At 39.0% G+C, this 17729-nt stretch overlaps 1 protein-coding gene across 1 annotated transcript in view; it reads right to left on the reverse strand.

Annotated features, from left to right (window-relative positions):
* CCDC148 (coiled-coil domain containing 148) overlaps window positions 1-17729 on the reverse strand; it is a 633004-nt gene that overhangs the window by 344461 nt on the left and 270814 nt on the right. Inside the window, exon 5 of the mRNA XM_053698320.1 lies at window positions 13403-13485. Within this exon, the coding sequence (XP_053554295.1) occupies window positions 13403-13485 (83 nt within the window). The remainder of the gene's footprint in view (window positions 1-13402; window positions 13486-17729) is intronic.

Raw genomic sequence — 17729 nt, forward strand, 5'->3', positions numbered from 1 at the left:
CGTTTATTTTTTTGTAATTTAGTAATTTTTAATAAGGTTAAATAGTATAGTTAAATTATTTGATTAGGGTTAGGGTTTTTTTAATATGTAATTTAGTTAATTTAATTGCTAGTTTAATTTTAAGTGTAGTATAATAGTTAGGGAAGGTTAATTAATAGTTTAAAAATTGTTTCTTTTAATTCTACAGGTAAGTTTAAATTTATTTTAAGATAGGGATGTTGTAATTTTAATTTAAAGTTAGTGCCTTGTTAGGTTTAGGGGTTAATAGCTTAATTTAGTTTATGGCGATGTGGGGGGCTGGCAGTTTAGGGGTTAATAGGTTTAGTTAGTGGTAATTATGTGGAAGGCCAGAGGTTTAGGGGTTTATACATTTATTTAGGTTGCAGGGTCCGGGAGCGGCGGGATAGGGGTTAATACATTTATTTAGGTGGCGACGGGGTCCGGGAGCGGCGGGATAGGGGCTAATAAGCTTTATTTATAGTGGTGGCGTTTAGTGACAGGGCATAAAACACAATTTATGCTTACCTGAAAAATGTATTTCTCTTGTGGTGTATCCAGTCACGGATCATCCATTACTTGTGGGATATTCTCATTCCCAACAGGAAGTTGCAAGAGGACACCCACAGCAGAGCTGTTATATAGCTCCTCCCCTAACTGCCATATCCAGTCATTCGACCGAAAACACGCAGAGAAAGGAGAAACCATAGGGTGCAGTGGTGACTGTAGTTTAAATGAAAAAATTACCTGCCTTAAAATGACAGGGCAGGGCCGTGGACTGGATACACCACAAGAGAAATAAATTTATCAGGTAAGCATAAATTGTGTTTTATCTTGTAAGGTGTATCCAGTCCACGGATCATCCATTACTTGTGGGATACCAATACCAAAGCTAAAGTACACGGATGAAGGGAGGGACAAGGCAGGTACTTAAACGGAAGGTACCACTGCCTGTAAAACCTTTCTCCCAAAAATAGCCTCAGAAGAAGCAAAAGTATCAAATTTGTAGAATTTTGAAAAATTATGAAGCGAAGACCAAGTCGCCGCCTTGCAAATCTGTTCAACAGATGCCTCATTTTTAAAGGCCCAAGTGGAAGCCACAGCTCTAGTAGAATGAGCTGTAATCCTTTCAGGAGGCTGCTGGCCAGCAGTCTCATAGGCTAAGCGGATTATGCTTCTTAGCCAAAAAGAAAGCAAGGTTGCCGAAGCCTTTTGACCTCTCCTCTGTCCAGAGTAGACAACAAACAAAGCAGATGTTTGACAAAAATCTTTAGTAGCTTGTAAGTAAAGCTTTAAAGCACGAACCACGTCCAGATTGTGTAACATACGTTCCTTCTTTGAAGAAGGATTAGGACACAAGGATGGAACAACAATCTCTTGATTGATATTCTTGTTAGATACCACCTTAGGTAAAAACCCAGGTTTGGTATGCAGGACTACCTTATCCGTATGGAAGATCAGATAAGGAGAATCACATTGTAAAGCAGATAACTCAGAGACTCTACGAGCCGAGGAAATAGCTACCAAAAACAGAACTTTCCAAGATAAAAGTTTGATATCTATGGAATTAAGAGGTTCAAACGGAACTCCTTGAAGAACCTTAAGAACCAAATTTAAGCTCCATGGGAGAGCAACAGGTTTAAACACAGGCTTGATTCTAACCAAAGCCTGACAAAATGCCTGAACGTCTGGAACATCTGCCAGACGCTTGTGCAAAAGAATAGACAGAGCAGAAATCTGTCCTTTTAAGGAACTACTAGACAATCCTTTTTCCAAACAATCTTGGAGAAAAGATAATATCCTGGGAATCCTACCCCTTGGATTCACACCAATAAAGATATGTACGCCATATTTTATGGTAAATTTTCCTGGTGACAGGCTTTCGTGCCTGTATTAATGTATCAATTGATAAAATCAAGCGTTCAATCTCCAGGCAGTCAGTCTCAGAGAAATTAGATTTGGATGGTTGAAAGGACCCTAAAGTAGAAGGTCCTGTCTCAGAGGCAGAGTCCATGGTGGAAAGCATGACATGTCCACCAGATCTGCATACCAGGTCCTGCGTGGCCATGCAGGCGCTATCAAAATCACTGATGCTCTCTCCTGCTTGACCTTGGCAATCAGTCGAAGGAGCAGAGGAAATGGTGGAAACACATAAGCCAGGTTGAAAGACCAGGGTGCTGCTAGAGCATCTATCAGCGTTGCCTTGGGATCCCTGGACCTGGATCCGTAACAAGGAAGCTTGGCGTTCTAGCGAGACGCCATGAGATCCAGTTCTGGTTTGCCCCAACGATGAATCAACTGTGCAAACACCTCCGGATGGATTTCCCATTCTCCCGGATGAAAAGTCTGACAACTTAAAAAATCCGCCTCCCAATTCTCTACACCTGGGATATGGATAGCTGATAGGTGGCAAGAGTGAGTCTCTGCCCAGCGAATTATCTTTGAGACTTCTAACATCGCTAGGGAACTTCTTGTTCCCCCTTGATGGTTGATGTAAGCCACAGTCGTCATGTTTTCCGACTGAAATCTGATGTACCTCAGAGTTGCTAACTGAGGCCAAGCCTGAAGAGCATTGAATATCGCTCTTCCAGAATATTTATTGGAAGGAGTGTCTACTCCTGAGTCCACGATCCCTGAGCCTTCAGGGAGTTCCAGACTGCACCCCAACCTAGAAGGCTGGTATCTGTTGTTACAATTGTCCAATCTGGCCTGCGAAAGGTCATACCTTTGGACAGATGGACCCGAGATAGCCACCAGAGAATAGAATCCCTGGTCTCTTGATCCAGATTTAGTAGAGGGGACAAATCTGTGTAATCCCCGTTCCACTGACTGAGCATGCATAGTTGCAGCGGTCTGAGATGTAGGCGTGCAAACGGCACTATGTCCATTGCCGATACCATTAAGCCGATTACTTCCATGCACTGAGCCACCGAAGGGCGCGGAATGGAATGAAGAACACGGCAGGAATTTAGAAGCTTTGATAACCTGGACTCCGTCAGGTAAATTTTCATTTCTACAGAATCTATCAGAGGTTCCTAGGAAGGAAACTCTTGTGAGTGGGGATAGAGAACTCTTTTCCTTGTTCACTTTCCACCCATGCGATCTCAGAAATGCCAGTACTACGTCCGTATGAGACTTGGCAATTTGGAAGTTTGACGCCTGTATCAGGATGTCGTCTAAATAAGGGGCCACTGCTATGCCCCACGGCCTTAGGACCGCCAGAAGCGACCATAGAACCTTTGTAAAGATTCTTGGGGCTGTAGCTAATCCAAAGGGAAGAGCTACAAACTGGTAATGCCTGTCTAGAAAGGCAAACCTGAGAAAACCGATGATGATCCTTGTTTTCGGAATGTGAAGATAAGCATCCTTTAAATCCACTGTAGTCATATATTGACCCTCCTGGATCATAGGTAGGATGGTACGAATAGTTTCCATCTTGAATGATGGAACTCTGAGGAATTTGTTTAAGATCTTTAGATCCAAAATTGGTCTGAAGGTTCCCTCTTTTTTGGGAACCACAAACAGATTTGAGTAAAAACCCTGTCCCTGTTCCTCCCTTGGAACTGGATGGATCACTCCCATAACTAGGAGGTCTCGTACACAGTGTAAGAATGCCTTTCTCTTTATCTGGTTTGCAGATAATTGTGAAAGGTGAAATCTCCCTTTTGGGGGGGAAGCTTTGAAGTCCAGAAGATATCCCTGGGATATAATTTCCAACACCCAGGGATCCTGGACATCTCTTGCCCACGCCTGGGGAAGAGCGAAACTCTGCCCCCTACTAGATCCGTTACTGGATAGGGGGCCGTTCCTTCATGCTGTCTTAGAGGCAGCAGCAGGCTTTTTGGCCTGCTTACCTTTGTCCAAGGTCTGGTTTGGTCTCCAGACCGTCTTGGACTGAGCAAAAGTTCCCTCTTGTTTGCATTAGAGGAAGTTGATGCCGCACTTGCCTTGAAGTTTCGAAAGGCACGAAAATTAGACAGTTTGGCCCTTGATTTGGACCTGTTCTGAGGAAGGGCATGACCTTTTCCTCCAGTAATATCAGCAATAATCTCCTTCAAACCAGGCCCGAATAGGGTCTGCCCCTTGAAGGGAATGTTAAGCAGCTTAGATTTTGAAGTCACGTCAGCTGACCATGATTTAAGCCATAGCGCTCTGCGCGCCTGTATAGCAAAACCAGAATTCTTAGCCGTTAGTTTAGTCAAATGAACAATGGCATCAGAAAACAAAGGAATTGGCTAGCTTAAGTGCTCTAAGCTTGCCAAGTATGTCATCAAATGGAGTCGCTACCTGTAAAGCCTCTTCCAGAGACTCAAACCAGAACGCCGCAGCAGCAGTGACAGGAGCAATGCATGCAAGGGGCTGTAGGATAAAACCTTATTGAATAAACATTTTCTTAAGGTAACCTTCTAATTTTTTATCCATTGGATCTAAAAAAGCACAACTGTCCTCGATAGGGATAGTAGTACGCTTTGCTAAAGTAGAAACTGCTCCCTCCACCTTAGGAACTGTCTGTCATAAGTCCCGTGTGGTGGTGTCTATTGGAAACATTTTTCTAAAAATAGGAGGGGAAGAGAACGTCACACCTGGTCTATCCCATTCCTTATTAAAAATTTCTGTAAACCTTTTAGGTATTGGAAAACATCAGTACACACCGGCACTGCATAGTATTTATCCAGTCTACACAATTTCTCTGGCACTGCAATTGTATCACAGTCATTCAGAGTAGCTAAAACCTCCCTGAGAAACACGCGGAGGTGTTCAAGCTTAAATTTAAATGTAGAAATATCAGAATCAGGTTGCATCATCTTTCCTGAGTCAGAAACATCACCCACAGACTGAAGCTCTCCTTCCTCAGCTTCTGCATATTGTGAGGCAGTATCAGACATGGTTCTTAAAGCATCAGTATGCTCTGCATTTCGTCTAACCCCAGAGCTATCTCGCTTACCTCTAAATTCAGGTAGTCTGGCTAATACCGCTGACAGTGTATTATCCATGACTGCCACCATGTCTTGTAAAGTAATCGCTATGGGCGCCCTAGATGTACTTGGCACCATTTGAGCGTGAGTCCCTTGAGCGGGAGTCAAAGGATGTGACACGTGGGGAGAGTTAGTCGGCATAACTTCCCCCTCGTCAGATTCCTCTGGTGATAAATTTTTTTAAAGACAGAATATGATCTTTATTGCTTAAAGTGAAATCAGCACATTTGGTACACATTCTAAGAGGGGGTTCCACCATGGCTTTTAAACATAATGAACAAGGAGTTTCCTCTATGTCAGACATGTTTGTACAGACTAGCAATGAGAATAGCAAGCTTGGAAAACACTTTAAATCAAGTTAACAAGCAAATATAAAAAACGGTACTGTGCCTTTAAGAGAAAAAAATTTTGTCAAAATTTGAAAAACAGTGAAAAAAGGCAGTAAATCAAACGAAATTTTTACAGTGTATGTAATAAGTTAACAGAGCATTGCACCCACTTGCAAATGGATGATTAACCCCTTAATTAAAAAAACGGATCAAAAAAACGATATAGACGTTTTTTAACAGCCACAACAAACTGCCACAGCCTGCTGTGGCCCTACTTTCCCCAATAAACGACTTTGGAAAGCCTTTGAGCCTTTTAGAGATGTCCTATAGCATACAGGGGACTCCTGAGGGAAGCTGGCTGTCAAAGTTTGTAATTTTAACTGCAACAACTGTAACTTTTATACTACAACAGTGGAAAGCCTCAGGAAACTGTTTCTAGGCAAAATTTAAGCCAGCCATGTGGAAAAAACTAGGCCCCAATAAAGTTTTATCACCAAAGCATATATAAAAACGATTAAACATGTCAGCAAACGTTTTATATTGCAATTTTATAAGGGTATTACCCCTGAGAGTAAGCATGATACCAGTCGCTATTAAATCACTGTATTCAGGCTTAACTTACATTAATCCGGTATCAGCAGCATTTTCTAGCATTTTCCATTTCTAGAAAAAATTGTAACTGCACGCCATTCTCCCGCTGAAGTTACCTCTCTCCTCAGACATATGTGAGAACAGCAATGGATCTTAGTTACAACCTGCTAAGATCATAGAAAACTCAGGCAGATTCTTCTTCTATTTACTGCCTGGGATAAAATAGTACAACTCCGGTACCATTTAAAATAACAAACTTTTGATTGAAGATAAAAAACTAACTATATTTCACCACTCTTTCTTACTACCTCCATGCGTGTTAAGAGTTGCAAGAGAATGACTGGATATGGTAGTTAGGGGAGGAGCTATATAACAGCTCTGCTGTGGGTGTCCTCTTGCAACTTCCTGTTGGGAATGAGAATATCCCACAAGTAATGGATGATCCGTGGACTGGATACACCTTACAAGAGAAATAAAGTTTGTAAAAAGCTGAATAGACGCGAAATCGAGGACTGCGAGTTAACAACAGTCCGATGCTCATTGTCCCGTACTTGGTGCGCGTCTTTTTTTATAAATATGGAGAGCGTATTCAGGTCCGCGGCCGTGATGTTAGGCGAGCATATTGGTGCCGTTGAATTCAACAAAGTTGACGACTTGATAAATATCAAACACTCAAGCATTCTGTCAGTTAGCCTGTTCTAGCTAAGCAAGCAAAGAAAACTACCTGCTAAATTTTAAGTTTATACATAAATCTCTGTATAAAACATAAGCCACACACATACTAATAAAGTATTTCAACAAAATTAGCCCAAAGAGGAAAAAAGTCCCAATAAAAGGAAGATTAAACCCTAGTCTCAACATACATAATTGTGCCTGCCCACTGCCAAAGAAAATCCTGTATAAAGGATTTTAAAAATGTCCACATCTACTGCATATGAAATATTCTTCTGAAGTGCAAGTCTCCAAGACCTAGAAAACAAAAGCACTTACCTGCAGTCTAGCTGTCCGGCAGGAAGACAGCACACAAGGCGTGAAAAGGACACATACTCCTTACAGAGACCTGTAGAAAAAGAAAGAACAGAGGAACCAATCGGGCTTTCTGTACCATGGGCAGCAATGTGTTAGGAAACAAAGCAAGGACTACCTCACAACTTCCTAACTTCTTAAAAGCCACCACTACTCTAATGAAGAGATAAACATGAACTCAGCTAAACCCAAATCCTTGCTTACAGGGAAAAGTACTCGAAAAAGGATTTAATTTCTTCAGACACCAAATTTCACCTCCTCCATTGACAGAGGCAAAGAGAACTGGGGATTATGGGTAGGGGAGTGACAATTAACAGCTTTTCTGTGGTAATCTTTGCTTCCTCCTGCTGGCAAGGAGTGATATTCCCACTAGTAATTGGAATGACGTTGTTGGCTCTCCATATCTTAGGAAAGAAAATATTACCTCACAACAAGTATTGAGTATTATTTTAAGAATGTTATTTTTTCCAACAGATTCATAAAGATGAAAAAGATTTGGGGTTAGGAATGGCTGTGGAATGTTTCGGAAGCCATGTAGAGTGCACTATACATGCAGTTGTTTGTCATCTGTAAATTATACTGATAGCATTTAAAGTGATGGTAAACTCTCCCCTTTTTAAAATCAGATCCGGAATGTTAGTAATATTTTAGATGGAGTTTCATTCATCAGTTGTAATAAAGTTGAGCTATAGCTTATTTTTTAAAATAGATATAAAATTCTAAAATTTCTATGAGCTAATGGTTTAAATTGTTCTCCAATCAGCACTCTAGCTACAACAAAAGTGTCATATGGGGAGAGCACTGATTGGACAATAATTCAAACAGTTAGCTCAAAATTCATTTCTTGAAGAAGGCAGTGGAGGGCAGGGTATTTATAGTTTATATCTATATTAAAAAGTAAGCAATAGAGCAACTACATTACAACTGATTAATTAAACTCTATCTAAAACCTGGTTTCTCAACAGCCAGGCCACAGCCCAGTAAAGGGCCTTGACAGCCCTTCTGGTGGGCCATGACCTGAAATGCCCCCACTGCGAGCTATGACAGGCCTGCTGCTCCACACATAAGAAATACCGGACAGGCCTGTCAGAGAGCCAGTGCACACATATGGCAGCAGTTCAGTGGAAGAACAATGTAGGACAAAGAGTAAATAGGACTGGACCTGGGCACCGCGGCTAAGTGATACCAGCCCACTGACACCAATGAATGTATATATTTTCTTCCCCCACTTACACCAATGCAATATATATATATATATATATATATATATATATATATATATACACATAGTCATGGCCAAAAATATTGGCATCCCTGCATTTCTGTCAAATAATGCACCACTTCTCATTCTCATGTTTATTTCATTTGTTTGTATTGGTATGACACAAAAAAGTGGAGGGGAAAAAAGCCAAATCTGACACATTCCATGCAAAACTCCAAAAATGTGTATATATATATATATATATATATATATATAGTGGGAAAAGAAGAACACAGCACATCCGCGATTCACAGCAGCGTTTATTCACAAATTCAACAACACATAACATTGCACACTTACAAGATGTCAGTGTAAGGTAAGCACTTAGCCCACTGGCTTGATGAAGACCGCCTGTAGCAGTTCCTGGGGAGATCACCTCGGACGCCGACCAGCAGCACCTGGAGTCTCACTTCCTACTACGGCTAAAAGGTAGCAAACTTTGGATGTCGATACATCCCTTGAAAAAGTCTGCCTGTCAGCAGAAGAAATGCGTAGGGTTATAGGTACCTACAAACAATCATAAGGAGACTCCAGGTGCTGCTGATCGGCGTCCGAGGTAATCTCCCCAGGAACTGCTACAGGCGGTCTTCATCAAGCCAGTGGGCTAAGTGCTTACTTTACACTGACATCTTGTAAGTGTGCAATTTTATGTGTTGTTGAATTTGTGAATAAACGTTGCTGTGAATCGCGGATGCGCTGTGTTCTTCTTTTCCCACTTTGTACAGCTCACCGCCTCGGGACATTCACAGCTGGAGTCCTGTGAATAATCAGCTGCTCCGGACGGATTCTTTAGCTTTCCCCATTACATTGAGCGGATATTCAAGTCGGCACTGTGTTTACCTGGATTGTACAGCCGCTTGCAAGATTCAAACCAAGCTAAGTGCATATATATATATATGAAGATTGCGTACAACGTTTATTTCCCTTAAAAGTGGGACTTATTAGTATTTTTGATCCTCTAGAAGAGTTTCACACGAACTTGGTTTGGACTCCATCAGAGATTGATTTAAGCTATTTACTGTTTCAAGTGTTATATGTATAATTCATATATTCCACCTACCAAATAATTGTATTATATATTCCACCTATCAAATATTTTTTTTTTTTTTTTTTTTAAGTGTATTCACCTTTCGTTTAGGCGTGTGATCTGTGCTATAGTATACTTCTATGGGCAGTGGAATTAAATATTTATACACTCATTTCATTATAAGGGTAACTTCAGCATGTGCTTACTTGACCTGTGTAGCGCTGTGTATTATTGTTTCAATATATATATATATATATATATATATATATATATATACACACACACTCACTGGCCACTTTATTAGGTACACCTTGCTAGTACCGGGTTGGACTCCCTTTTGTATTCAGAACTGCCTTAATTCTTCGTGGCATAGATTCAACAAGGTGTTGGAAACATTCCTCAGACATTTTGGTCCATATTGACATGATAGCATTACCCAGTTGCTGCAAATTTGTCGGCTGCACATCCATGATGCGAATCTACCATTCCACCACATCCCAAAGGTGCTTTATTAGATTGAGATCTGGTGACTGTGGAGGCCATTGGAGTACAGTGAACTCATTGGCATGTTCAAGAAACCAGTTTAAGATGATTTGAGTTTGTGACATGGTGCATTATCCTGATGGAAGTAGCCATCAGAAGATGGGTACACTGTAGTCATACAGGGATGGATATGGTCATCAACAATACTCGGGAAGGCCATGCATTTAAACAGTGCTCAATTGGTACTAAGGGGCCCAAAGTGTGCCAAGAAAATAGCCCCCACACCATTACACCACCAGCCTGAACTGTTGATACAAGATAGGATGGATCCATGCTTTCATATTTTTTATGCCAAATTTTGACCCTAACATCTGACTGTTGCAGCTGAAATTGAGACTCATCAGACCAGGCAACGTTTTTCCAATCTTTTATTGTCAATTTTGGTGAACCTGTGTGAATTGTAGCCTCAGTTTCCTGTTCTTAGCTGACAGGAGTGGCACCCGGCATTGGTCTTCTGCTGCTGTAGCCCATCTGCTTCAAGGTTCAAAATGTTATGCGTTCAGACATGGGGGCCTATTTATCAAGCTCCGTATGGAGCTTAATGCCCTGTGTTTCTGGCGAGAACGCTGATCCATAACCAGTCTGCCTACTCTGAGGCGGCGGACAGACATCACAGGAAATCAACCCGATCTAATACGATCAGGTTGATTGACACTTCATGCTAGCGGCCACAAATCTGCAGGGGGGTGGTACTGCACCAGCAGTTCACAAGAACTGCTGGTGCAATGATAAATGCTGAGAGTGTACGCTCGCACATAAGTAAATAGGCCCCATGGTATTCTGCACACTTTGGTTGTAACGAGTGGTTATTTAAGTTACTGTTACCTTTCTATCATCTCAAACCAGTCTGCCCATTCTCCTCTAACCTCTGACATTAACAAGGCATTTTCGTCCACACAACTGCCACACACTGGATATTTTTTATTTTTCAGACCATTCTCTGTAAACCTTAAAGATGGTTGTGAGTGAAAATCCCAGTAGATCAGCAGTTCTTTAAGTACTCAGACCAGCCTGTCTAGCACCAAACACCATGCTACGTTAAAAGTCACTTAAATCTTCAGCAAGTCGTCTTCACCACGTCTAGATGCCTAAATGCATTGAGTTGATGCCATGTAAATGGCTGATTAGCAATTTGTGTAACCAAGCAATTGAACAGGTGTACCTTATAAAGTGGTCGGTGAGTGTATATGTCTATGTATGTGTACATATGCATTTTTTAATGTAAATATGTATTTACCGACATATATACACCTATAAACACATCAATACATATGTACACATATATGCACATATATAGAAGTGCATTGGAGCCATTTGCAGTTAAGTAAATGAAAACCTGTAAAACCATATTTCTGCAATATTCATTTTTTTAAAAAAGTGTTATAGTGTATATTTACTGAAAATATTTCACATTCCAAAGTTCTGCACAAAGCAGAATATATTCTATGTATTTGTAAATAGATATTCCTATATATATCTGTATATATCTATACCTATATATAATCATGCATGTATATACAGGGAGTGCAGAATTATTAGGCAAATTAGTATTTTGACCACATCATCCTCTTTATGCATGTTGTCTTACTCCAAGCTGTATAGGCTCGAAAGCCTACTACCAATTAAGCATATTAGGTGATGTGCATCTCTGTAATGAGAAGGGGTGTGGTCTAATGACATCAACACCCTATATCAGGTGTGCATAATTATTAGGCAACTTCCTTTCTTTTGGCAAAATGGGTCAAAAGAAGGACTTGACAGGCTCAGAAAAGTAAAAAATAGTGAGATATCTTGCAGAGGGATGCAGCACTCTTAAAATTGCAAAGCTTCTGAAGCGGTGATCATCGAACAATCAAGCGTTTCATTCAAAATAGTCAACAGGGTCGCAAGAAGCGTGTGGAAAAACCAAGGCGCAAAATAACTGCCCATGAACTGAGAAAAGTCAAGCGTGCAGCTGCCAAGATGCCACTTGCCACCAGTTTGGCCATATTTCAGAGCTGCAACATCACTGGAGTGCCCAAAAGCACAAGGTGTGCAATACTCAGAGACATGGCCAAGGTAAGAAAGGCTGAAAGACGACCACCACTGAACAAGACACACAAGCTGAAACGTCAAGACTGGCCAAGAAATATCTCAAACTGATTTTTCTAAGGTTTTATGGACTGATGAAATGAGAGTGAGTCTTGATGGGCCAGATGGATGGGCCCGTGGCTGGATTGGTAAAGGGCAGAGAGCTCCAGTCCGACTCAGACGCCAGCAAGGTGGAGGTAGAGTACTGGTTTGGGCTGGTATCATCAAAGATGAGCTTGTGGGGCCTTTTCGGGTTGAGGATGGAGTCAAGCTCAACTTCCAGTCCTACTGCCAGTTTCTGGAAGACACCTTCTTCAAGCAGTGGTACAGGAAGAAGTCTGCATCCTTCAAGAAAAACATGATTTTCATGCAGGACAATGCTTCATCACACGCGTCCAAGTACTCCACAGCGTGGCTGGCAAGAAAGGGTATAAAAGAAGAAAATCTAATGACATGGCCTCCTTGTTCACCTGATCTGAACCCCATTGAGAACCTGTGGTCCATCATCAAATGTGAGATTTACAAGGAGGGAAACAGTACACCTCTCTGAACAGTGTCTGGGAGGCTGTGGTTGCTGCTGCACGCAATGTTGATGGTGAACAGATCAAAACACTGACAGAATCCATGGATGGCAGGCTTTTGAGTGTCCTTGCAAAGAAAGGTGGCTATATTGGTCACTGATTTGTTTTTGAATGTCAGAAATGTATATTTGTGAATGTTGAGATGTTATATTGGTTTCACTGGTAAAAATAAATAATTGAAATGGGTATATATTTGTTTTTTGTTAAGTTGCCTAATAATTATGAACAGTAATAGTCACCTGCACACACAGATATCCCCCTAAAATAGCTAAAACTAAAAACAAACTAAAAACTACTTCCAAAAATATTCAGCTTTGATATTAATGAGTTTTTTGGGTTCATTGAGAACATGGTTGTTGTTCAATAATAAATTAATCCTCAAAAATACAACTTGCCTAATAATTCTGCACTCCCTGTATATATATATATATATATATATATATATATATATATATATATATATATATATATATATATAGGTATAAATATATATTGTACAAAATACCATCAGATATATATATGTGCAGAACATTGGAATGTTAAATATTCATATTTATATGTCGGGTTAGCGCATATGAGAATATGAGTTCAGGTTAGCACGCGACTTGGGTGTTTTTTCTCCATTGACTTCAGTGGGGAAGAGGTTATCTTTTGTGAGACAGTGTAATTGCACTAGAAATAACCTGTTTGCGCTTGTGAGGTTAGCACTAGTGTGATAACTTTTTACTTTCAACTCGTAATACCAGCGCAACCCGACACGCACAAAAAGATTAATTCTAGTGCAATAAGCGATCTAGCGGAAGCAGTAAATACTGCTCTACTTGGAATCTAGCCCTACATATTTTGCTATTTGGTCCAGACATAATTCATCCACAGTCACATGTAACATCAGTGTAGCAAAACACAACTCTCGTGTTAATCATACTATGATTGCCATAATGACTCAATACTGAGTAACATTTTAAGCAAAGTATCAAAATTAAGCAGATGTTTGCACTTACCAAAGACAATCATTTCTGAAAAAAACGGATATTTCATTTTACTCTCTTCAAGGAATGTTTGCAGCTGTGACTCCAAGTTATTTCTGTAATATGCAAAAACTATATGAATAATAAATGAATGGACCTTTCTGAAAGTTTTCATTACTATTGCACATTCAGCAAAAAGCGATGTTTATATACTTAGTTTAAAATGTATTTGGTACTTTTTAAATTTTAAAGCACATTGGATAAATATAATTCTTAAGACCAAGTAAAACAAACGCTGTTTTTTTTATACAATCCATACAGCCCTTTGTTTTGGTTATCACAAACATACAAAACAATTTTAGCTTATATTTGACATTGGACACCTGACCATCACATATATATATAAGCTTGTTCAACATCCCAAATATTGGCATTAATATGGAGCCCCCGTCCTTCATGACTATAACAGCCACTACCTATTCTCTGGGAAATCTTTCAACAAGATTTTGGCGTGTGTCTGTGGAAATGTGTGCCCATTCAGCCAAAAGAGCATTTGTGAGGTCAAATACCTTGAAATATGCATTTTCATTTTTAATGTTTTAATATGTTTTTAATAGACATACTTGAAATGTTCTTCACTTAGAAAAAAATGATCTTTTTATAGAAATATAGGTACTGTATATATATATATATAGATATATATATATATATATAGATATATATATATATATATATATATATATATATATATATAAGATTATTTTTTTCTAAGTGAATAACGGAAATTTTAAGTATTTCTAATGCACCTTTGACTTTAGCGCAGTTGATCTAGCGCAGTGTTGGCGTCAGCAGGAGAGAGGTAAATGGAATAGGCTTTCTTTAGAGCATCCCATAGAAGTCTATGGGAAGAGGGAGTTAACTGGCCATGATTTCCAAAGTCCTGAAGTTCTTTTTATTACATTTTAAAAAATGTCATTATATTTATTACCATCATACATCTAACCAAACACATTTTTATACATTAAAATTAAAATAGCATCATCAATGGTACAATAGTACTAATAGCAATGAACATGATCTACATCTGAAAAATTATACTCACATTTAGAGCCATTTGTTTTATAAAGCATTTAACACAATCTTTGGCATTACTGTTAACTCTATCTATTTACATTAGATTTAGAACATATCTAGTATTTCCAGCTAAGAACATTTTCCTTATTTAACAAACAACAACATAAGTTCTTATAAAATATCTCTGTAAATACGAATATAAATACATATATGAATACAAATACATGTACATAGGCAAGAGAGAGAAAATAAATAAATTATTTTCCCTGCCCCTATCCCCTCATTCTAGAACACCATTCCCTACCATCCACCAAGATCCATCTGCCTCCCAGATTTTGTTCAAACATATACTTTGTATTTAAAAATATCTGAAAATTTGCCTTTTTTGCAGTTTAATAAATAACTTCCATTTTTCCAAATATTTTTTAGTTTTTGTCTCCAAATGTAATTGTTTATTATATTGTTCTAACAAAAGAAGTTAATTTAGCATTTTTAGGAGTCTTGATAACCTCGGTGGATGAGATGATGATCCAACATCTAAATATCTGATTTCTTGTGCAAGGATAATGAGTCAACTATTTTTTACCTATTTTTTTCTGCTCAAAATGTAAACAATATATTTTATGATTACCTGATAATTGTATTTATTTCATGGTGGTGAGAGTCCACCATCCATTTCTTTTGGGAATTACTCTTCTCTATCACTAGGAGGCACAAATTCCCAACCCCAAGAGCCCCTACAAAAAACCTCTCACCTCACACATACCTCAGTTTAAATATAGCCAAGCAAAGTGAGTTAGGAAAATGGAATAAGAGTCATAAAGGAGCAGGGAAAAAAGATGTGCTAAAGAAAAAAAATAACTCAAGGGTGGGGTCTTGTGGATGGTTTGAGACATCTGGGGATGTATAGATGTGGTCACAGAAAGTGTAAACCATGTGAATATGTGACAATAACTAAAACCTTTAAATCCCATGTAACCAATGAAGTGTTCAATATCAAGTCTTGTCTAAAATGTACCGCAACATACGTGATTAATCTCATCAGCTGTGAACAGTTTAGTATTCAGTATATAGGGTTAACTTCCAGAGATATCAATTCCCATATCAGGGAACATTTATCTACGATCAGTACAGGCAGATCTTCCACTCCTTTAGTTCAGCACATTGCAGAAAAGCACAATTGTGAGCTGAACACCTTTCGATGGTGTGCTATTGAAACGGTGACTAAGCGGAAGAGAGGGGGTGATCTGGATTGGTTACTGGCCAAGCGGGAGAAATGCTGGATCTTAAGACTCAAAACTAGGATCCCTCTTGGCTTACATTCTAAATATGACATTATAAACTATTAGAAATAATGGCCCCTTTGTTAACCCATACATGTAATACCAATTCACTAATGGGAGGTTGTGTATGTAGTGTAGAGTGGGGTTATATTTATTAGGGATTGTATGTTTTTCCATTTTGCGTTTTTTAATTTTGCGTTTTACATACTGTACTCCAAGGTGGATACTATGATTATGTGCATTTTTTGGATTAGCAACTATTGTTCACGAGTATCCTTGTGGTTACCATGAATTGGTTACTATCATTTAGTATATAGTCTCAAGTGTTCATGCAGCAATTGGAGATCTAAAACTATATGTGTATTGTAACTTTTTTACTATCTTTAATAGGACATGGTGTCAGCTGTTTATTGCCAAATGTGACTGTGTCTCTACATTCTTAATTCCTTGCATTGAGGAATAGTGACTGCAATGTCGGCGTAGACATAATCTACTATTTTACTAAAATTCACGTATAGCTATGTATATACTTTATTTGATTGTTTTCCATTTCTTTTAACGTGCTAGGTAGGCTTTTGAATGTCATTTAATTATATTAAGTATTCAGCAGGTGTTGTCAGAGAGGGCGCACATTTCTTTTAACTAATTGATGTGAAGTACAAGCATTTTAAATAGTATGAGTGTCATTACCAGTAAGGTTATGATTACGGCTGATTGTTGAAATGCGTAAGCTAACTGGTGTTATGCTGTCCTGTATACTTGCTGTGTTTGCTATATTCTCCATATGAATTTTTAAGTTTATTAATAAAGTTTATTTGTTTTATGGAAAGAGACCATCTTTTTTGCATTAATTCATATTTGACCAGCACAGTCTTCTTTCATTGGTATCCATGGATGAGGCCCTGATCCAGGCTCAGGTTTCCCTATGACGACGTCATCACCCTGTTCCAGTCAGTGGAAGGGATACGCCGGGTAGGACGTTTGGAGTGGCGAGGACAAGATAGTCTGAGAAGTAAACCCACAGTGTGGTCCATGATTGGCGATACCCTCTACTCTGCTACATTTGAAGTAAAGGTTAAAGTTTGTCTCCAGGGTGCCCATAGTGTTTATGGTGGGATCGTATCATGGACAAATATGATATAAGGTACGTCGGAGGAGTATATCCTTTTGCCTGTGAACTGTAAGACATTTGCCTGTGAACTGTAAGAGGCATGTGAAGCCCAATCTTAACAGCATATATTAAGCACACTTGCATTTACCAAATACAAGGCAGTAAATCAGGGTTATTAAAACAACACTTCAAATAGTTACTATTTTTCAGTTGTGTCCATTTAGATATGGTGTATAAAATGCAACATGTAATGAATGTGACTCTCTAAAGCTTATTGAACTTGTAGCAGTTATAACTTTTTTACACTATTTTTATATTAAGTTGTCAAATTTATTTTGATAAAAATTAAGACCATTTCAAAGAAATATTTCCTAATAACATTGCAGAGTCTCTTACTACCAGTTGTTTATATAAAACCCCAGTTTTTCATACTCCATCTTTCCAAAGGCCATTGCATTTTCAAATACAACTAACTTTCAAACCATACCATGGGGGCATATTTATCAAGCTCTGTATAGATCTTATCAAGAAGTTATGAAGCAGCGGTATTGAATGACACCCCTTTGCTAGAGGACGATTGGCCGTGAATCTGCAGGGGGCGGCATTGCACCAGCAGTTTACAAGAACTGCTGGTGCAATGATAAATGCCGACAGCAAATGCTGTCTGCATTTATCGATGGGCAGCAATGTGCAGCGGACATGATATGCTACTTTGTATTATGTCCGCTCGCACATTGTTAAATATGCCCCCCATGTGTGGATGTTATAACCCTATTATTTGTATCTATAAGTTGCAGAACTCTGTCTAAGCCTTTTCTTTCCCATATTTTAAACGCTTTAGTTGTATAAACTGCCACAAAATCTGGATTTCCTTGTATAGGCAAATAATTTG

This window comes from Bombina bombina, chromosome 1 (assembly GCF_027579735.1).
Source record: "Bombina bombina isolate aBomBom1 chromosome 1, aBomBom1.pri, whole genome shotgun sequence".
NCBI lineage: Eukaryota > Metazoa > Chordata > Amphibia > Anura > Bombinatoridae > Bombina > Bombina bombina.